This window comes from Peromyscus leucopus, chromosome 2, assembly GCF_004664715.2.
Source record: "Peromyscus leucopus breed LL Stock chromosome 2, UCI_PerLeu_2.1, whole genome shotgun sequence".
In the NCBI taxonomy this organism is placed as follows: Eukaryota; Metazoa; Chordata; class Mammalia; order Rodentia; family Cricetidae; genus Peromyscus; species Peromyscus leucopus.
In genome coordinates this window covers 52,902,985-52,926,183 of record NC_051064.1, presented here as the reverse complement: position 1 = coordinate 52,926,183, position 23,199 = coordinate 52,902,985, and the positions used below count along the sequence as shown (strand labels likewise).

The 23,199-nt window shown below is 42.5% G+C and overlaps 1 protein-coding gene, 1 non-coding gene and 1 pseudogene across 3 annotated transcripts in view; 2 read left to right on the top strand and 1 right to left on the bottom strand.

Annotated features, from left to right (window-relative positions):
* Nucleotides 1–23,199, bottom strand: part of Ube2r2 (ubiquitin conjugating enzyme E2 R2) — an 85,100-nt gene that overhangs the window by 17,311 nt on the left and 44,590 nt on the right. Inside the window, exons 2-3 of one of the 2 annotated variants that reach the window (XM_028884040.2) lie at nt 17,245–17,331; nt 560–657 (exon numbers count right to left, since the gene is read on the bottom strand). In XM_028884040.2, coding sequence (XP_028739873.1) covers nt 560–657; nt 17,245–17,331 — 185 coding nt within the window. The remainder of the gene's footprint in view (nt 1–559; nt 658–17,244; nt 17,332–23,199) is intronic. The other variant, XM_037202515.1, reaches the window with a different exon arrangement.
* On the top strand, nt 3,433–3,989 carry LOC114703248 (annotated as a pseudogene).
* LOC114703292 lies at nt 18,912–19,013 on the top strand. Its single transcript, XR_003736115.1, has one exon. It is a non-coding gene; the product is annotated as a U6 spliceosomal RNA (small nuclear RNA).

Genomic DNA, 23,199 nt, shown 5'->3' with positions numbered 1-23,199 from the left:
CCACCCTATGCCACCACAGCTTGCTCCCCTCTCTCATCCCAGCTCACAAGTGGCCTCTCACCCTCCCCCACCCCAATAAATTTCTGGGTTTTGCAGCATTTCTTGACCCTTCAATTGCCAAGATACCCCTTTGAAGCAAAACCCTTACATAATACACCCTCATGCTCTAACCCAGAGAGAAAACAGTCAAACACAGGAAGGATTCTTTCCACAGCTTCAAACAGGACTCAAGTAGCAAGTGTCTGTAGTCCTGTGTATTTGGGGGGTTGAGGTAAAAGGTTTACTTCAGCCCAGGAGTTTGAGGCCAACCTTGGCAACCTAGTAAGAATGTCTCCAAAACAGCTGGGCGGTGCTAGCGCACACCTTTAATCCCAGCACTCAGGAGACAGAGGCAGGCACATCTGTGAGCCCAAGGCCAGCCTGGGCTACAGAGTGAGTTCCAGGAGGCAGGGGTACACAGAGAAACCCTGTCTCAAAAAACCAATAAACAAACAAACAAAGGAATGAATGAGAAGCAGAACAAAACACAGTAAGTTTCATTTCTTATAGAACACCTTACCTCACATTCTGAGTAGGATTCCACCTTTCAGAGGGCAGTTCTCCACTCTGTGGGTCATCTACAGGCGGATGAAGAATTGAAATGCATACATCTCCATTCTACAAGACAACAATACGACATTCGGTAAATATGTAAAATTGATGTGAGCAAGGCGTGGCAACACACACCTGCAATCCCAGTACTCAGACTGAGGCAAAAGGATCTCAAGGATGAGACCAGCCTGGACTACATGGTCACAGCTGGTCTACACAGGAGTACATGTACGTGTACACACACACACACACACACACACACACACACACACACACACACACACACTTCTGTGATAAAGGCCAGCCTGGACTACAGTCTACATGGCAAATTCCAAACCAACTAGGGCTACACAGTAAGAACCTGTCTTTAATAAAACAAACAACACAAACCAACAACAAAAAAACAAAACATGCAATGTATAAGGCATATAATTTTTTTGCTAAAAATTGTTTCTTTTTATTGTGGGGAAAAACAATTCTCCATGTTAAAATTCAAAGTTGAAGAAGAATTAAACAGTATAAAAATTCACTTGGACCAGGTTTGGTGGCACATGCCTGTAATAATCACAGCACTTAGTAAGACAAGAAGCAGGAGGACCACTCCAAGTTTGAGGCAGCCTGATCTACATATATCAAGTTCCAGGTCATCCAGGGTTACACAAAAGTTGTATCCTTTCTCAGATGAAACAAAACAAAACCACTTGGGCCAATCTCCAAGATGCATGTCCTGTCTGTAGCACCACCATCCTTCTTGAACAAACAAACAAGAGAATTCTTGACTATATGGTTAAACACTAACTGGTGTAGTTATTATAGCTTGCTGCATAAACATAAGAACTAATCCAACAAGTACATTCTGATTACTTCAAACACATCACATGGCCTACATATGCCATACAGAGAGGTAGATAAATGGACACACATTCAACAGAAAAATATAGCTTAAGTAAAATAGTCATGTGCTTCTTTAAATCCTCCCTGCCTTTCTTTTCCTGTTGTTTTGAGACAGGGATTCTCTGTGTAGCCCTGACTGTGCTGGAACTCGCTCTGTAGACCAGGCTGGCCTCAAACTCAGAAATCCACCTGCCCCTGCCTCCTGAGTGTTGGGATTAAAGGTATGGGCCAGCAATGCCCAACAAGTCACTTTTTTTTTTTTGGTTGTTGTTGTTTTTTTTATTTTTGTTGTAGTTTGAGACAGGGTTTCACAGTGCAACAGCCCTGGCTGTCCTGGAACTCACTCTGTAGACCATGTTGGCTTCAAACTCACACAGATCTGCTTACCTCTGCCTCCTGAGTGTTGGGATCAAGGGTGTGTGCCACCACGCCCAGCTAAGTCATTTGTTTTTTAAGAATCAAAACTGGGAGTTAGGAGTTAAACAATTTTTGAACCTATATGTATAATATAATGTACAAAATTGTTATATATAACTCAAATTTAAAACACATACAGATGTTTATGTAATTATAAAATAGAGCTTCTAAAAAGTTCTGTGTGCACCAGGCGGTGGTGGCACGCACCATTTATCCCAGCACTTGGGAGGCAGAGCCAGGTGGATCTCTGTGAGTTTAAGGCCAGCCTGGTCTACAGAGCGAGATCCAGGACAGGCACCAAAACTACACAGAGAACCCTGTCTCAAAGAGGAAAAAAAAAACAAAAAAACAAAAACCAACTTCTGTGTGCTGGGCAGTGGTAGCATATGCCTTTAATCCTCAAAGGAGGCTGAGCTCTGAGTTTGAGGCCAATCTGGTCTACACAGTGAGTTCCTTGATAGCCAGGGCTACACAGAGAAACCCTGTCTTAAAGAACAAAACAAAACCCTTCTTTGTATGTGTGTTTGAGTATATTTGTGAACATTTGCGGAAGCCAGTGGTCATCAATGAGATTCCTCAATGGCTCTCTACCTCAGTTTTGAGCACGTAGCTATTCAAGTACATCCTCCTGTCCCTATCTACACAGCATTGGAATCACAGATGTCACTGCACGGTCACACTTGGCTTTTCACAGGGGTGCTGGGGATATGAACTGAGGTCTTCATGCCAGCACAGCCATCACTTACTGAGGCTGGCCTCAAACTCAGAGACCTCCCTGCCTCTGCCTCCTGAGTGCTGGGGTTAAAGGTGTGGGCCACCATGCCCAGAAAAAAAAAAATATTTTTAAGAGAATAAAATTTTAGGAAAATAAGATTAAGATAGTGTATTCTAAAAACTAGATTATAATTGGACATCAAAGAAAGGTGAAAGACAGACCACAGTACGAAAGAAAGAACTGTATGTGGGGAGAACAGACGGAAAAAAAAAAAACACAAGAGGCTTTGTGGTCATAGAAGCTTCTACATAGGTCCCCAGTAATGAGTAAACTTTCATAAACCTAAAGGAAATTTAGACGTGTGTCTGTCTAGAGAAATCAACCAGCATCCTAAACATCAGAATAGGAGCTGAGGATGGCCTCGCCGGCACTGTTTGCTACACGAGCACAGGCACCTGACCTGGACCCCTGGATCCACGGAAAGAGCTGGGCATGGAGCGTGCTCATCATCTCAGCAGCAATGCTTCCGTGGGCTTCCTAGCCAGCCAGCAGAGCCTATGGGCTCCAGGTTCCAGGGAGATCTTGTACCAAAAGAAACGGGGTAGATGGCTCCTGAGGAATGACTCCTAAGACTGACCTCTGGCCTCAGTTCAATCACACATGCACTCATGTACTATGTGCACCCATTCACAATAAATACATAAATAAGTAAAAAAATAAACACATGATGAAATAAAATACTCCCGGGGACTTGTTTCCTATTACTGCTCTAATAATTACCACAGCACGATGGAGTAAACAGCAAATTTCGCTTTTTTGCCAACATGGCACCAAAAGCGAAGAAGGAAGCTCCTGCCCCTCCCCAAGCTGCAGCCAAAGCGAAGGCCTTGAAAGCCAAGAAGGCAGTGCTGAAAGGTGTCCACAGCCACAAACAGAAGATCCACACGTCACTCACCTTCTGGCAGCCCAAGACCCAGTAGCTCTGAAGGCAGCCCAAATACCCTTGAAAGAGCATGCCCAGGAGAAACAAGCCTGACCACTACACCATCATCCAATTCCCCCTGACCACTGAGTCTGCCATGAAGAAGATAGAAGACAAGACCACACTTGTGCTCATTACGGATGTCAGGGTCAACAAGCATGAGATCGAACAGGCTGTCAAAAACTCTATGACACAGATGCGGCCATAGTCAATACCCTGGTGAGGCCTGACAGAGAGAAGAAGGCGTTATGTTTGGGTGGCTCCTGATTAGGATGCTCTGGATGTTGCCAACATCTAAACTGAGTCCAGCTGGCTAATTCTGACAGAGTTAAAGATCCATGTGTTGGCATTCCCCTTCCCTATACTAACACTATTCTTAGGCCAGGGAGATGGCTCAGGGGAACTTCTAACTCTTCAACAAGGACATACAAAGATACCAAAATAGATGAAATAGAAGAGAATTCAAAGATCTAGTTTTTAAAAAAGATCAATGACCCTAATGACTGCTCAAATGGAAACTTGGATAAGCCCTGAGACCTGCTTAACACCCCCATGTCCTGCCTGCTTGTCTTCTGTGCTCCTTACATCTCTCAACTCTCATCTGCAGTGGACGGTGACTGACACAGGACCCACAGCTGGCCACCAAGGTGCAGAAAGTAAGAGACTACAAAATGCTCATCCCTAAAGGAAACATATATACCTCACCACTGCCACCCTTGGGAGTGACTGTAAAGAGAGGGCAGAAATAGTGTCAGAGCCAGAGGTGAAAGAAGCACCAGGCAAGCTCCTCTGGACACGGCAGAGTGCTGCACATTGGAGCTTCAGCACTGTGAGAGCACGCCAACACCTGGACAAGCCCAAGCCCCATCAAATAACAACATGGAGAGGAAGCTGGGCACACAATCCCACTCCAGCTGTGAAACAACAAGCTACCTAAGTTAGCTGCTGGGAGGGAAGGGAGGGAAGGGTCAGATCCTCTAAGACCCCAGGACCTGGGAAGGTGAGCATTCTCCAGGGGAGACCACACATCCAAGAACACTTTGGGCAATACAAATTAGTATAGAGAGTTTTTAAGAGCGAGGAGGCGAGCTGAGGGAGGCAGAGAGAGTAAGAGCAGAGGAAGAACAGGAACTTGAGTGGATGGGGAAAGGGGCGATCAAGATGATCAAGCACACACAAAATCCAAAACTCTCAAAGAATGTAAGCAGAGATTACAGAGTAGGGAGTGGGAGGAAACTATGAAAAAGAAAATGTTTAAAAATTATTCACTATGAGCTGGAGAGATGGCTCAGGGGTTAAGAGCATTGACTGCTCTCCCAGAGGACCCAGGTTCAATTCCCAGCACCCACATGGCAGCTCACAACTGTCTGTAACTCCAAGATCTGACCTTCACACAGACATACACTCAGGCAAAACACCAATGCACATAAAAAAATTAAAAAATTAAGAAAAATCATTCACTAAACATCATAAATGAAGTGGCCTAGGCAGACGGCTTAATTAATATCAGGGATTAAAGATTGAGGAATTGGTACATTCGGATATCAACAAAAAAAATCAGAATATTCAAGAGACATTGGGAAATCACTAACAGAGCAAATTTTAGAATTTCTGCTATGCAAGAGGCAACTGAGACAGACTAAAGTCCTCCACAAAGAACTCAGGAATGCTCAAACTGCACAGGGAAGAGCACACCAACTGGTTACCCCATAACAAATGGTCAGCCCAGAAAACATAAGTACAAGTGACATTAAACAGACTGAGCAGGTTGTATTCATGTATATATAACAATTAATGAACGAGAGGCCATGGGATTGAAACAGAACAAGGAAGGCTTATGGGAGGGAGGGAAGACAAGGAGGAAATGTTAGGACTATGTTATAGTCTCACACACACACTTTAAAAAATATATAATACAACTCATTTGGGGGGGGGCAGGGTATCACTATGTAGTCCTGGGTGGACTGAAGCTATGTAGAACAGGCCATCCTCAGACTCACATACGCCTGCCTGCCTCTGCCTACCAAGTAGGAATTAAAGCCATGAACCACCACACCCAGCAATCAAATATTTAAAAAATAATAATAGAGAGATATGAGATATGGCTTTTTCATAGGACCCAAGTCCAGTTCTGTGGCATCATTTTAATTTAATTTAATTTCCATGGGCCTTTTTCCTAACAACACATGCACCATTTTGTGAGTCAGTGAAGTCTCACTGTGGGTCTGATGTGTATTTCAGCTTATTCATTATCTGGTTCTCTTCATATCTCCAATCCGAGGCTGCCCAGTCTGGCCTCAGACTCCTGGTCTTTTGTTAATCCTCCTGCCTCGGCCTCCTAAGTACACACTTGTGGCTTACTTTGGCTACTTTTCAATTAGGTTAATCCTTTTACTAACTGCTTGCTTTTTTTTTTTTTTTTTTTTTTTTTTTTTTTTTTTTAAATTCTTTAAAGAACTTTACAGACCATGCTGGCCTCAAACACAGGAATCTTCTTCCTGCCTCTTCCTCTTGAGTATATGTCTGAGCAGTTTCTGAAGAATTTTTTATGAAGAAGGGATTCTGTATCATTTTTTTGTTTGTGAAAATCCAACTATTAATGAGATTGCTACTTCCCACTTGTGCTAATTTTTATGTCAACTTGACACAGGCTAGGAGGATCATCTGGGAAGAGGGAACCTTAACGGAGAAAATGTCTCTATCAAATTGATCTGTGGACAGTATTTGGGGCACTGACTGATGTGGATGAGAGGTTGGGGCCACCCTGAGCAGTGGTCCTGGGCTGTGTAAGAAAGCAGGCTGAGCAAACCATGAGAAGAGTAAGCCAGAGGGCAGACTTGCACCATGGCCTCTGCATCAGTTCCTGCCTTGGCCACACTCGATGGGCAGTGCCCCAGAATATGCAGAACAAATAAACCTTTTCCTCCGGAAGTTGTAGTGCTTTATCACAACAGAAATCCTAGCAAGGACGACACGCAGTGAGTTTGGTGTCATTTCTGTCAAATCTATTGATTATCACTAGGCATCATAGTTCTGCCTACAATCCCAATACTTGGGAGCTGAGGAAGGACAGCAGCATGCTGAAGGCTACTCTGGACTACATGGCAAGATCTTACCTCAAAAACAAAAATTCTCATAGCTACAGATGTTCTCCATTATTTTTTTATTTTTTTATTTATTTTTCCTTTTTTCTGGTTTTTTGAAACAGGGTTTCTCTGTGTAGTTTTGCGCCTTTCCTGGAACTCGCTTTGGAGATCAGGCTGGCCTCGAACTCACAGAGATCCGCCTGCCTCTGCCTCCCAAGTGCTGGGACTAAAGGCGTGCACCACCACCGCCCGGCATGTTCTCCATTATTTAAGGTTCTCAATTCTTCATCATAGCAGTACTAAACTCTCTTGGTAACAACAGTTTCATACTATATTTTAATTCCTTTTCAATGTTGTTTTGGTCTTCTAGGTCTCCTTATTATTTCTTTATAAATTTTATATCATCTTGCTGATGTTTGCAAAAAACACAAAGATTTTGATATAGACTGTTTGTGGGTCAGACTGCCAAATACTATCTGCCCCCCTAAAGTTGTCTTTCTTGGGAGCTCAGCTGGTAAAGTACTCGATACACAAGCATGAAGAACCTAAATTCAATCCCCAGTATGCACACAAAAAGCTGAGTATCACGTATGAGAGAAGAATAAAAAAATAAAAATGACATAGAAAGCTAAAAGAAAAAAATGATAAAAAGCTGAGTGGATGGGTATTTTGTCTACAGGTTTATATGGGTACCACATGTACGCTGGTGCCTGAGGAGGCCAGAAGAAAGCATCAGACCCCTGGGACTGAATCTATACACATCTCGGAGCTGCCATGTGGGTGCTGGGAATCAAACCCTGGTCATCTGCAAGAGAAGCCAGTGTTCTTAATGTCTGAGCCATCCCTCCAGCCACACACATAAAAATACCCATACACATAAAAACCTGAGTGTTATTTCTTAATAAAGAGAAATGGAAAACAAAACAAAACAAATAAACAAACAAAAACACTCTGAGTGTTGTGGGGCACTTATAATCTCAGTGCTGGGTACAGATAAAGGTGTATCCCCAGGGCTAGCTGGCCAGCCACCCTAGACTAGTTAGTGGTCCTTAGGTCCCACTGAGACCTCAAAAAGGAAGGTGGACAGCATCTGATGAACAACACCTGAGTTCTCTCCTGGCTTTCGTGTGTGCACACACACAGGGACACACAAAATAGTTGCTTTTATTAGCATGTATAAATGTACAAAATAATGGGTTTGGGCCTAACATTCTCACATACATTGATAACATATTTAGAGCATATCTACCCCCCCACCCTCTCTTCTTTTTTTTCCTCCTGCTGATACCCTTCCTATTTCCAATAGTCCTCATTCTACTTTTATGTCTGTGTGTGTCTCATTTGTTTACTCTTTCTATTTTTAAGATTTGGATTCATTAGAGAGAAAACATTTGTCTTTCTAAATCTGGCTTATTTTGTTTGACCTAATTGCCATTTCTGACCATTTTCCTACAAATGACAGGACTATTCTTTTTGGCTGGATAATATTCCATTGTGAGTATATACTACATTTTATTTTCCCCCTGTATGATTTTGTTGTTTGAAATAGGGTCTTACTTACTACACAGTCCTAGCTGATAGGACATGAGGTGACCTCTACTCAGCCATATGCCTGCTTCTGCCTCCAGAGGGTGCAGTGAGATTAAATGTGTGCACCACCACGCCTGGCCTTTTTTTTTGTAACTATTCTGAGGCCCTGGCTAGGCCAGAACTGGCACTGACCTGGTTAAAAGCTTGCGCTTTATTTTACTTTTAAGACAGGAAGCCTTATCTGGCCTGGGTACTTGCTACTTAGCCCAGGATACCCTCAAACTTGTAGAAATCTTCCCGACTCCATCTCCTAAGTGTTATAGTAACAGGAATGCTCTATTTAGTTTATGTGATGTTGACAATTATTGAGCCCTACACTGATTATGTAACCTGATTGTTGTGAATAGTGTCAAGGCACGCAGGAATCTCCACTGTATCTAACTTTGATTCCCCTAAGTATATATATAGCAAGGAACAATACAACCTGATTACGTGGTAGTTCTGATTTTTTGAGGAACCTCCATGTTGACTTTTATAGTCTCTGTACTAACTCACAGGCCTAATCACCATACAGTTCCCTTTTCTCTCACAACTTGTGTAGTATTCATTGCCTCCACACTCCTTCTTTCTTTTTAAAAACTCATGTGTACAGGTGTTTTGCTGCACTATGTCTGTGCCATGTGTGAGCTTGATATCCACAGAGCTGGGAAATGGGCCCTGGACACCAAAAGACAGTGTTACAGATGGTTGTGAGCCACCTTGTGGGTGCTGAGAATCAAATCTGGGTTCTCTGGAAGAACAGCCGTGTTCTTAACCATTCACCATCTCTCCATCCAGTCCTGTATTTTGTTTTCTTGATTAATTGCTTTAACTAAAGTGAACTAGAATTGCAATGTCATTTTGATTAGCATTTTCCTGACTGCACATAGACCTCTAATCTCAGTACAAAAACAACAGCCCCCATATTAACATGTTCTAAAAGCAGCTAATGCACATTTGAGAAAATCTGAAGGTACGTGTACACACACACACACACACACACACACACACACACATGCACTTAAGTACAGAAATAGCAGATTTGTAATCTGAGCACTTGGGAGATAGTGGTAAGAAATTCAGTCTTTCCTGTTCTATATATATGAGAACACGATACACGGCCCCGTGTCTGTCTGTCTGTCTGTCTGTCTGTCTGTCTCTCTCTCTCTCTCTCTCTCTCTCACACACACACACACAAAAAAAAAAAAAAACACACACACACACAAAGGGAAAAAGCACAGATGGGAGACAGTGGTCCAAGCTTTGGCAGAGTATGTGGCAGGTTGGGGGTTTAACTGCAAGCAGTAAAAGAGAGAGGGCCGGGAAGGTGGCTCAGTGGTTAGAGCACTGACTGCTCTTCCAGAGGACTCAGGTTCAATTCCCAGCACCCACATGGCAGCTCACAGCTGTCTAACTCCAGGTCCAGGGTACCCAGCACCCTCACACAGACATTTATACAGGCAAAACACCAATGTACATAAAATAAAATAAAATGTTTTTTTTTTTTTTTTTTTTTTTTTTTTTTTTTTTTTGGTTTTTCCAGACAGGGTTTCTCTGTGTAGCTTTGCGCCTTTCCTGGGACTCACTTGGTAGCCCAGGCTGGCCTCGAACTCACAGAGATCCGCCTGCCTCTGCCTCCCGAGTGCTGGGATTAAAGGCGTGCGCCACCACTGCCGCGCCCGGCTAATAAAATGTTTTTAAAAGATAGAGAAGATAAAGAAAGAGATGTGGAGAAGAAAGGAAAACAGGCACAGCCCGGGTCCAACACTCAGCACTGTGAGCATAAGCAGGCCTTCTGTGTGTGATCCCCGCACTGCAGAGGCCAAGGCTGGAGGCCAGCCTGGGATACAAAGGGAGATCCTGCCTCAAAACACTAAAATAATATTTTTAAAAAAAGAAAAAAAGAAATTCTCTGGGGAGGGGGTGCACACTTTTCATTGCAGCACTCGGGAGGTATAGGCAGGCGGATCTCTGTTGAGTTCAAGGCCAGCCTGGTCTACAAAGCAAGTTCCACAGGCTCCAAAGCTACACAGAAAAACCCCATCTCGGAAAAAAACAAACAAACAAACAATCAAAACCTAAGATGAAACCCACATAAAGACTTTGGAGTTAAATATAAGAATATACAGAAAATTTCTCCAGAGTATCAGGTATGAGGAATATTATACAAGCCAATTAAAGATAACCTGTTTGGGCTGGGTATGGTGTTGCATACCTTTAGTCCCAGAGAGACAAGTGAGTCTGTGATTTGGAGGATAGCCTGTCTAAATAGCAAGTTCCAGATCAGCAGGAGCTATAGAGTGGAGGAAATTAATAATGATTTGTTTTAATCATAAAAACAGTAACTAAACACTGCTCCCAAAATAGATTTCTGGGCAGATCATGGTGGTACACACCTTGAAGCCCAGCACTCGGGAGGCAGAGGCAGGTGGGTCTCTATGAGTTCAAGGCCAACCTAGTCTATATATAAGTCCTAGGCTAGCCAAGACTATATAGTAAAACCCTGTCTTAAAAAAATAAAAGATTCAGATTAAGCATGTATGTATGGATCTACAGAGATTGTTTGGCAGTCAAGAACACTTGCTGTAGCTAGGAGGTAGTGGCCTTATCCCAGAATTCGGGAGGCAGATCTTCATGAAATCAAGGCCAGCCTGGTCTACAGAGCAAGTTCCAGTACAGCCAGGGCGACACAGAGAAACTCTGTCTCAAAAGAAAGAGAGAAAGGTGTGTGTGTGGGGGGGGGAATATACTTTTTTTTTTCTTTTTTGCAGAGAACCTGGGTTCATTTCCCAACGACCTACAAAGTGGCTCACAATTCTGTAACTCCAGTTTCAGGGGATCTGCTGCCCTCTTCTGGCATCTGAGCACCAGGCAGAAATATGGTACATTGACACACATGCAGGTAAAACACACACATGCATTTTTTTAGTTTAAAATTATATATATCCATCTCAAGACAGGATTTCTCTGTGTAGCCCTGGCTGTCCTGGAACTCTTTATAGACCAGGCTGGCCTCAAACTCACAGATCCATCTGCCTCTGTCTCCAGAGTGCTGGCATTAAAGGGGTAAGCTTCCACACCAAGCTAAAATGAATTAAATTTTTTAAACAGAATTTATGTGTATTTTAAAAATGCTTTTAGAGTATTGTATTTATGTCCCCTTAAAAAACCTATTCCTGCAATTCTTCTTTGGTATGGCAGGTTCACTTATGTGCCTGAGTGTTTTCTGTCTGTGCCATGTGTGCAGCTGGTACCTGGACAGTAAGAGGGTGCTGGATCCCATGAAACCTGAGTTACAGAAGGTTGTGAGGCACCGAGTGGGTGCTGGGAATTGGACCTGAGTCCTCTTCAAGACCAGTCAGTGTTTTCTCCTGCTGAGCCACCTCTCCAGCCTTCATGGTCCTTCTTAAAGGATGCTGAGTAAAAGGATACCAATGAGCATCTCTTCTTTGAGAAGCTCACACCCATGCTCCTGGCTGTCTTTTCTGAGCGTTTCTCTTCTTTTTCTTTTTCTTTCTTTTCTTTTTTTTTTTGAGACAGGGTTTCTCTGTGTAGCTTTGCGCCTTTCCTGGAACTCGCTTTGGAGACCAGGCTCAAAGAACTCGCTTGGAGACCAGGCTGGCCTCAAACTCACAGAGATCCACCTGCCTCTGCCTCCCGAGTGCTGGGATTAAAGGCGTGCGCCACCACCGCCCGGCCTCTCTTCTTTTTCATGCCTAAGCCTATGTTAAAAATATCTTTAATAAAACTGTTTCAAAGAAGTTACGGAAATTATAAATCTATGATTGGTGTGATGGTTAATCTTAATTGTTAATTTGATGGAATCTGATTTGAATCTCAATAGGAATAAATTTTCTGGGCATGTCTGTGAGGGATTATCTAATTTGAGAAGATCTACTTTAATACAGGCAGTACCATTCTAGAAAAAAGAAAAGAAAAGAAAAAGGAAAGGAAAAAGGAAAGGAAAAAGGAAAGGAAAAAGGAAAAAAAAAAGAAAAAAAAGGAAAGGAAAAAAAGGAAAAGAAAAGGAAAGGAAAGGAAAGGAAAGGAAAGGAAAGGAAAGGAAAGGAAAGGAAAGGAAAGAAGAGAGTGGCCAGGCCTGATAGCACACACCTTTAATCCCAGCACTCAGGAGGCAGAGGCAGGCAGATGACCTCTGTGTGTTCAAGGCCAGCCTGGTGACATAGAGAAACCCTGTCTTGGGGGGGGGGGGGAGCAGAGAGACCAAAAAACATTTCTCTCTGGGTTTGTTTTCAACTATTTTATGCTCCCTGAGGCTATAACTCTCCCACTACAATGAGCTCTACCCTCAAAATGAATCAAAATAAACCTCCTCTTCCATAAGAAAGTTGTTCTGTGAGGTATTTTCTTCACAACAATAAGAAAAGCAACTGAGCCGGGCGGTGGAGGCACATGCCTTTAATCCTAGCACTTGGGAGGCAGAGGCAGAGGCAGGCCGATCTCTGTGAGTTCGAGGCCAGCCTGGTCTACAGAGCAAGTTCCAGGACAGGCCTCAAAGCTACACAGAGAAACCCTGTCTCGAAAAACCAAAAAAAAAAAAAAAAAAAAAAAAAAAAAAGGGAGAAAGAGAGAGAGAGAGAAAGAAGGAAGGGAGGGAGGGAGGGAGGGAGGGAGGGAGGAGGGAGGGAGGAGAGAGAGAGAGAGAGAGAAGAGAGAGAGAAGAGAGAGAGAGGGAGAAAGAAAGAAAGAAAGAAAGAAAGAAAGAAAGAAAGAAAGAAAGAAAGAAAGAAAGAAAGAAAGAAAGAAAGAAAGAAAGGCAGGCAACTGATTGGCAACATGAAGGCCCATGGGATACACAGTTAAAAAGTAAAGAGCGCTGACCAGAGTTCAAGGGGAGAGCACTTGTCTAGTCTGCCCATAGACATAGGTTTGCGCTCCAGACGCTTTTAAGAAAAATGAACAGTGGGTGGCGGTGGCCCACACTTAATCCAGCACTAGGAAGGCAGAGGCAGAAGGATCAACACACAGAGAAACCCTGTCTTGAAAACCAGAGGGAGCGGGGGACGTATTAACACTGATAACAAAATCTTAACACAACACTCAGCATTTTTCCCTGAACTAAGGTTATAAAGTTGAAGCACAGTGTTTCCTGTGATTTCAAATGGGGCAGGAATAAGACACAGGAATATAATCCAATCACTGGGGATGCGGAAGCAGGACTGCCCTGAAATGGAAGCTACCTAGTACATAAGAGCCTGTTTCCATATGTTATATGTATGTATGTATACACGTATATATGTATGTGGGAATGTATGTATGTGGGAATGTACAGAATGAAGCAGGATAAGAAGTTGTTTGAAAACAGCATTAAGGTTCTATAGTGAGTTCTTTTAACAGCCAGTCTCAACAAACAAAGAACCAGGGACTGCAGAGACGGCTCATCGATTAAGTACTGGTTGCTCTTTCTGAGTACCCAGGTTCAATTATCAGCACACACAGGAGCTCACAACCATATGTAACTCCAGTTCCAAGGGATCTAACCCCGTTCTTCTGGCCTCCACAGGCACTGCACGTATATGGTGCACAGACATCCTTTCAGGCAGAAATCCATAAACATAAAATAAAACATAAAAAATAAAATAAAAAGACACAGAGCCAAAGCTGAGTGCAGTGGTTCTCACCTATAAATTCCCAGGATCTGGAAAGTAGAAACAGGCAGAAGCTACAGATTATAACCTGGGCTACTGAGACCTATCTCAACCCCACTCTCCCCAAACCAAAACACCCGAACAGAAAGAACATATGGGAACAAGAAGTGGTGGTCCACACCTCTAAACCCAACTGGGAAGGGTAGAGCAGGAGAATCAAGAGTCTGGCTACCCAGGGCAGGAGTGAGATCCTGCCTCAAAATGACCAAAGTAGGAACTGTTTTTGTAACCTTTTGTAGCCGTGAAGTTTTCTTATTCGAAGAGTGTTTAACTGCATGTATGTCTGTGCACCACGTATGTGCCTAGTGTCCCCAGATGTCAGAAGAGGGCACTGAACCCTCTGCAACTGGAGTTATGGATGGCTGTGGCCACCACGTGGTGCTGGCAACTAACCCTGGACCTTCTGCAAGGGCAGCCAGTGCTCTTTAACCGCTGAACTGCTTCTCCAGCCCCATGCGAGTTTTTAAGAAATCTAAAGTTGCTTCAAAAAATTATTTTAAAAAGTTGATCTCAATGGTTTTTAATGTGCCTGAAACACTGGGACAATTAAAGCAAAGCATATATTAAGCTAAACCTTAGAATTTAAAAATTTTGGATTTAAATTTTACGTGAATTTAATAACAATGAGATATTAAACTAATTCTCTAGTTTGAAAGATCCTAAGACTGCAATATATAATCTGTGCAATATAAATCCTAATGTATTATCCTTAGCTTTGCCAGTCGATTCCTAACGAGGATAAATTATGAAGGCTAACATTCAGAGAAAGTAGAAGCTCTACAAAAGAGACAGTTCTGTCTACTCAGTAGGAAGAAGAAGAACTCAGTGCAGGTAAAGCAACGAGACGGAGAGAGACACCGACAGACGCGGGCTTCCACCTCTTCACTCCCCAAGTGCCGCCGCCGCCGCCGCCGCCGCCGAGTCCGCTCCCTAACCACAGCTTATCACCAAACACAGCAGAGGCTGGGCACAGTGCCGTGCCGCGCTCTACAAGCAAGAGATCGTTCAAATCCAACACTGACAACACTGGACCTGTCAGCAGGTAGGATGGACGTGAGGGAAGGAAAGCCGTGAAAACGTAGAGGAAATGGAAAAGTAAGCAAAAGTATTCTGCCAGTTCCAGGATTCAAATGTAGTTCCTGCAAATTATATATAAACACTATCAACATAGCACACGCCTGGTTTGTTCCTGGGCTCAGCCTCTCTGGGCTAGACTACAGTATGTGCCATGACACCAGGCTCTCCCATACACGTTAAACTTGGTGGGGGAGATAACGAACAGTGATGTTTCACTTGGGTCATCCGATCTCTAAGGTCTGTAATCGTTGGCATGAAAACGACAGTGTTTATGAAGCCACAGGATCCGGTTGTGCACTTCGGAGGGCACTAAAACATGTAACCAGAAAACTACTTAATGAAAAGGTAAGGGCTCACCACGTAGCCCTATCTGGCCTAGAACTCTCTCTATGTAGACCAGGCTAGCTTCAAATGCATAGAGATCTACCTGCCTCTGCCTTCCAGCTGCTGGGAGGACGGTGCGCATCACCACACCCTGCTGCAGATCTACAATCGCTGATGGCAAATTGTATTCAATTGGCTTTTTATGTGAAGGTTTATTTTTAATTGTGTGTATGTGGGGTGGGTAGATGCCTGCAGAGGCGAGATGTGTCCGATCCCAGGAGCTGGGGTTACAATAGGTTGTGAGAGCCTCACAGGAATGACAGGAACTCTGCAAAAGCATTACCACTCTGTGAAGGTGTTTTTTGGTTTTTCAACAGGGTTTCTCTGTGTAAAGCCCTGGCTGTCTGGCTGTCTGGAACTCACTCTGTAGCCCAGGCTGGCCTTGAACTCACAGAGATCTGCCTGCCTCTGGCTCCTGGGTGCTGGGATTAAAGGTGTGTGCCACTTTCTCAACTTCATCTTTATTAATTCCATAGACATGGTATTTTTTAAATAATTAAATTCACAAATACTAGAGTAAAGTTTACATCCTTTTGGGTGATAACAGTATTTAGCAAACTATAATCGAAGTTTCTCTGTGTAGCCCTGGCTGTCCTCTGTCTGGGGTTAAAGGCATGTGCTACAATGCCGACTCCATCTTTTGTTTTTTGGTTTTTTTTTTTTTTTTTTTTAACCATGTAAGCATTTACTGGAGGTGGGGGATGAAAGTGCCATGGTATGTGTTGAGGTCGGCGGACAACTCTAAAGAGTCACTTCTCCCCTCCAGCCTGTGGGTTCTAGAAATTAAACTCTAGCTGTTGGGCTTGGTGGCTTTACTCACTGAACCATCCATCTGGCCGGCCCTGCTGTCCCGTTACATTATGATTATGTTAATTCTAACAGAAAGTATTGCAGGAGGCTATTTCTGGAAAGGACAGCACATATCACCTTTTCATCATGTCTGTCCTATCTGAAAAAAAACAAAAAACAAAAACTGTGGCTGTCTGGAACCCTACTTGTGAGGCTCCAAGGACTATAACTTGGAAGACAGACAATGATACACTATGAGGGCTGACCTCAAACAAACATAATAAAAAAGGAAAGGCAACCATGGAAAATAAAAAGGCTGCTCTATTAGGCTAATACATTACTCCAACAGTGTCATAATTTTGTCCAAAGCTAAGTATGTTTCTTCAGGTTTCAACCAACAGTTCCCTAGAAATGCTCCCTGCAGGCACACTGACTTGTCCAACAGAAGAACCTCACCTTGGATTTATCCCAAAAGAGGGTCTCAAGTGCTCAGCAGTAACTCTGAAAGGAGGCAGTCCAAATGTAGGAGGGTAAATCCCCCCAAAAAGCTGAGGCTCTGCCCATAGCAACAGGTGACCCTTGCTGTAAAGTCAGAGGATAGGTAGACAAATAAATTTATAGGACTTTACTAAATTTTTAAAATGCAAATGTTAACACGTGTGCATTATAATCTTAGCAATGAGCTGCAAAGGTTTAAAGCCTTGATCTTTAACTGGGATATAATTACTATATATTACAATATATAAATTATAAAACTACCTTGATTTTAAGTAATTAAACCAGAGGCTACAGAGTAAGTACAAAATCATGAATATTTCTGTGGCTACAGCAAAACTCAACTTCCCGAGATACAGCATCTCTTTCAGGGGTGAGGGGTGTGGTGTTGTGGCTGAACCGGATCCTTGTGCATGCTAAGCAAATGCCCTACCACTCAGCTACACCCTCCTGCCCAAACTACTTTTTTTATGTGGTGTGGAAATCAAACTCAGGGCCTTGACTGGTAAATCCCTAGTCTCTTTTTAAAGAACTAATCTGAAAAATCCAGAGAAAGTTATGACAGATGTCTCTTACCTCATAAATGTTGGGGTGCCACATTTTGGTCAAGAATCTGAAGGTAGGTGGTGAATATGGGTAGTCAATAGGAAATTTAATATGTGCCTGAAAAGAAAGAAAAAGATAATGCTAATAAATGAGACAAGTTATTCATTTGCCTAATAGTTCACACTATTATAATCCCAAAGAAGCAAAGTTCCTTTCTAAAAAGCAGGTTGATGAGAAGTCATTTACAGTATCAGGGTTATTAGAATATTCTGTTAGTATCTCAGCAAATGTTTATGTCTTTGTTAAATCACCCAAACTCAACTTGCAGGAATGAAAGGTAAGATGGGCCAAATACTGAGGCTGCTGCTCCCATGCGGCCTGGGTCCCACTGCATCCAGATGTGCACCTCACTGCTAAGCTGGGCCTCGTCCTCTGCTAGCATTATTTTTGTGACAAACAAAACAACAATATGGTTTTCTAGTAAAATAACAGAATACATTTTCCCTTTTTATTGACATCATGCAAACATTATGTCCTCACTCAGCAACAATAACGATGACATTTTGGTGTCTTTTCCTTTCAGTGATTCTTTTCATTATACAAATGCTCTTTTTCTACTCCTCAACCCTAATAAAAGACACTTGCCACCAAGCCTCATGACTTGAGTTCAATTCCCAGGTCTTACAGTGCCACTTCTCACACATTTCCTCAGTATTAATAAAGTTTTTAAAACCTCCCCCTCCGTTTTGAGACAGGGTTTTTCTGTGTAGCTTTGTGCCTTTCCTGGATCTCATTCTGTAGTCCAGGCTGGCCTCAAACTCATGGAGATCCACCTGGCTCTGCCTCCCGAGTGCTGGGATTAAAGGCATGCATCACCGCTGCCCAGCTTAAAGTTTATTTTCTTTAATTTATTTTATTTTATATTTGTACTGAATGTTTTGTGTGCATGTATGTAATATGTACCATATGTGTGCCTAGTGACTTTGGAGGTTAGAAGAGGGTGTGTGATTCCCCTGGAACTGGGGTTGGGGTTATGGATTGTTGAGCCACCTCGTGGGTGTTGTGAATCAAACCTGGGTCCTCTGCAGGGGCCACAAGTGCTCTTAACCACTGAGTCAACTCCGAGGCTACCCTAAGACATTTTTTAAAATTTGATAGCAGGCTGAGATTTAGCTCAGTGGTAGAGCACTTTCCTAGCATGTATGAGGCCCTAAGTCCAATTCCCAGCACTGACAAAAAGGAAAATTTGGATAACAGGGTAGTGTGTGTGGGTGTGGGTGTGGGTGTGGGTGGGCGAGCAAAAATGAACAAAATATTAACAAAGTATGTATATGAAAATGTCATAATAAAATGCATTTGTTTTTTAAAAAAGTGATTCAAAAAGGAAAATTTAATACCTCAAGATGTGAATATACTCAATTTTTGTTGTTTTTTTTCCCCTGTTTTCGTATTCTGTTTTTGCCTGTATCATATCATGAACATTTTTTATTATAAAATATTCTTATGTGGGGCCAGCCTGGGCCACATAAGATTGTCTCAAAACCATAAGATTGTCTCAAAACCACAAAAAGTTAGCCATGGTGGGACACATCTACAATTTGGGAGAAAAAGATAGAGTACCAAAAGTTCAAAGTCACTTCCAGCTACACAGTAAGCTCAGAGGCAGCCTGTACTACAGTAGACAGTATCAGAAGGACCTGTTTTGGCAGCACATATAATAAAATTGGAATGCTACAGAGAAGACTAATATGGACCCTACCCAAGGAAGATATCCAATTCATGAAGCAGCCAATATTTTAAAACATAAATAAAATAAAATATTCTCTAAGTGTGATTATTAGTGTTAGCACAATATTTGATGACATACATAAACAGATGAGCCCTTAGCCCAGGCTAGCCTTAAACTTGGAGTCCTCCTGCCCACCCGTGTAGTAACTAGGATTATGGGTACGCACCACCACACACGAATCATTTCTTTCAAAAGGGGTTTTTTCTTTTTCTTTAAAAACTTAATTTTTGTGTGTGAGCTTTATTTAATTACTCTACTGGTTAATATAAACATATGACATGTTTTCTTAGCCTCTGTATTCAGGCATGAACCCGTAACGTTCTCAAATAGTAATCCAAAAGAACAGGCCCTAATCTTAAAAGAGCCATGGTGGAAAGGGACCGAACGGCCGATCTGTCTGTAATCTTCAAGAACAACTAATGGAGTTTCAAGTATTCACACAAGGAAGACTACTACAATCCTATTATCATTCAAAACTGAAAAAAACATTACACACAAAAATCATTCTTGATGCCTCAAACGTCTTAAATAACTGAATGAAAATCTTAAGCAGTTAAGACTAGTTCAAATCTAGCACTATCAGGACAAAGGGGTTTTTTTTACCTTGGGACAGTTAGGCTATTCCTTGCTCTTTTGATATAAAACTTTACAATATATGTTCTTGGAAAGATCTCATATTTAAAATACTAAGAAATATAAAAAGGGGGAGGGGACTGGAGAGACGGCTCAGGGGGTAAGAGCACTGTCTGCTTTCGCAGAGAACCCAGGGTTCAGTTTCCAGCAGCCACATGATGGCTCACAACTGTCTGTAACTCCAAACCAGGAGATCTGACACCCTCTTCTGACCTCCTCACTGCATGTATGTTGTGCACAGACATACATACATTCAGGCAAAACATTCATACACATAAAATAAAACATAGATTTTTTTTTTAAAATCCAAACTAAGGATCCATATGAGTTCTGTTATAAAAGCAATGAAAAAAAGTTCCCAAACTTTATAAAGATCAACTATTTCACACTTCTAGAAAAATGGTCCAAGCCGAGCATGGTAGCACACAGCTCTGTGATACCAGCACTCAGGATGCTAAGACGGAAGGACTGACAAACTCTAGACCAACGCCAGCTATACAGCAAGACACTGTCCAAAAAAAAAAAAAAAAAAAGAGAAAAAAATTAAAAGACCCAAAGTGTGCGTCACTTTTCAGAGGCTATTCACAAAAAACGGCAGAGCTTCATAAGAACAAGTTTTATGGTTTAACTAAATCTAGTCCAATCTGTTATTGAAAAAAAAAAAAAAAAACCTAAAACAAATATTTTACAAATTCAACCTAAAAAAATAAGGTGGGTGGAATGTGGGGTGACGGCGACAGAGCTGGTAGGGAGAAGTGACCTTCTGAAATCTGCTCAGCCCCGTGACGACACCACCTCCCACCCCAGGAACTGTCATTATTTATAGTTGTGTTCTAAACACTTCACTTGCAGGCCGGGCGGCAGGGGCACACTCCTTTAATCCCAACACTCAGGAGGCAGAGCCAGGTGGATCTCTGTGAGTTCAAGGCCAGCCTGGTCTGCAGAGCGAGATCTAGGACAGGCACCAAAACTACACAGAGAAACCTTGTCTCGAAAAACCAAAAAAGAAGAAAAGAAAAAAGAAAAACAACAAACTCCACTTGCAGAGAGATGTCTATTTCATCTGATTTGAAGCAGGGCAGTCACGCAAACAGTTCCACTTATGGCTTTTGTTGAAAACAACTGCCTACAATTATTAAAGTTTACAAGTACCCTACGCAGTGAGAAAAACACACACATAACAACAGCAACAACAAATAAAAACAAAAAAACCTGCTGGGCAGTGGTGGCGCACGCCTTTAATCCCAGCACTCGGGAGGCAGAGGTAGGTGGATCTCTGTGAGTTTGAGGCCAGCCTGGTCTACCAAGTGAGTTCCAGGAAAGGCGCAAAGCTACACAGAGAAAAAAAAAAAAAACAAACCTGGAAGACAAAACTAGGCTCTGAGATGCCCATGACTTTGAAAAGTTCTGAAAATTTCCTATGAATTTAGAATACCATACCAGTGTGTGGGTCGTGTGTATGTACAGAGTGATGTGCATGCCCAACAAGGATCAGGAAGCTCACATTTCTCCCTGTGCAAGCAAGAACTGAAGCCTAAGGCCAAGCTGTCAACCACTTGGCTCAATGTTAGAAGTGTTCCCTAACGCACGCACGCACAGGCACACTCCACAAATCCCAAGTAAATCAAAGCTATCTCTATACAATCATCAGCATACATTAAACTGAATTCATTGGCCACACATGAAAAAGAACATAGACTTTAGACAACTAGGTTAAAATTACTAGGCAAGCTAACAATGATAACAAGCACACTAAATGTTCAATTTTAAAAACCGTATTAGTGAGAGGGCTGAGACGGGTAAAGGCAATGGCCATTACACCTGGCAACCTAAGTGTGAGCTCACGTAGTAGGGAGAACCAACCCCATTACGGTGCGCTCCAATCGTCACATTGAGACATGCACGCACACAAACACATGCATAAATAACTGGAAAAAAACCATAATTTACATATATTATATGCAAAAAATAACTTTAAATGACCATATAATTATGTAAGACATAAAAATACAGAGAGAAAGGGAGAGGAGCAAGCGATTATTTGAAATTAAAATCCTGGCTAAATTTCCTGAAGATTTTTAATTTTTTTAAAATTTTATTTTCGGAGAAGGAGAGATGGCTCAGTGGTCACGAACACTTTCTCGGCAGAGGATCTGGGCTCAATTCCCAGCACCCACATGGCAGCCCACACCTGGCCATTACTCTAGTTTCAGGGGCTCTGACTTTCTGACAGACCCATATGTGATGCACAGATATACATGTGAGAAAAACACTCATATGTGATGCACAGACATACATGTGAGAAAAACACTCATACAGAATTAAATTTTTAAATATTTTTAAGGGATTTTTAGTTAAAGGGGAAGAGGGGTGTGCACATGAGTGCCTAGATGCACTCGAACACGTGTGTATCTGTATGTGGATTTGTGCATGTGAAGGGAGTGTCCATGGAGGCCAGAGAGGGTATCGGAGGTCTCCTGAAACTGGAATTACAGGTAGTTGTGAACGCCCAATTTGGGTGCAAAACTACACAAGATCAGCAGGTGCTCTTAACTGCTGAGCCATCTCTCCAGCCCCTACTGAAGATTTTTTTGTTTTTGTTTTTGTTTTTCGAGTCAGGGTTTCTCTATATTGCTTTGGAGCCTTTCCTGGAACTCACTCTGTAGACCAGGTTGGCCTTGAACTGACAGAGATCCACCCGCCTCTCCCACCGAGTGCTGGGATTAAAGGCGTTTTTTATTTATTTTTTTTAAAGATTTATTTATTTATTATGTATACAGCATGTATGACTGCAGGCCAGAAGAGGGCACCAGATCTCGTTACAGATGGTTGTGAGCCACCATGTGGTTGCTGGGAATTGAACTCAGGACCTCTGGAAGAGCAGTCAGTGCTCTTAACCTCTGAGCCATCTCTCCAGCCCCTATTGAAGATTTTAAATTAGCTCTTTTCAACAGGATTATAGAAAACTATGGCTGAAGGACTAACGGAGTCAGCAAGATAGCACAAGCCACAAATCGTTCTTGGAAACTGACACAGGTTTTGAGTTCTGGCCAGCCTGGAACACATAGTTATACCCTGTCTCATACACATCAAATCCTAACAGAAAGTAAAAAGTATTAAGTGTCTCAAACCATTTCCATCAAGGTAAGGGGAGAAGGAGGTAAGAGTGTGGTGGTTTGGAAGAAAACGGCCCCCAGAATTGAGGGGCACTATTAGGAGGTGTGGCTTTGTGGAGTGGGCATGGCCTTGCTGGAGGAAGTGTGTATGGCCTTGCTGGAGGAAGTGTGTAGTCACTGTGGGGGTGGATTTGAGGGCTATCTTGCTCAAGCTTCCCTCTGTGTGGCACTGAGTCCACTTCCTGTTGCCTTCTGATCACGATGTAGCCTGCACCAAGTCTGCTTGTACACTGCTCTGCTCCCTGCCGTGATGATGGACTGAACCTCTACATTAAAAGCTGTCACCTCAGTTAAATGTTTTCCTTCACAACAGTTGCTCATGGTCATGATGTCTAGTCACAGCAATAGAAACCTCACTAAGACAAGGAGGAACAATGAAAAGATAGG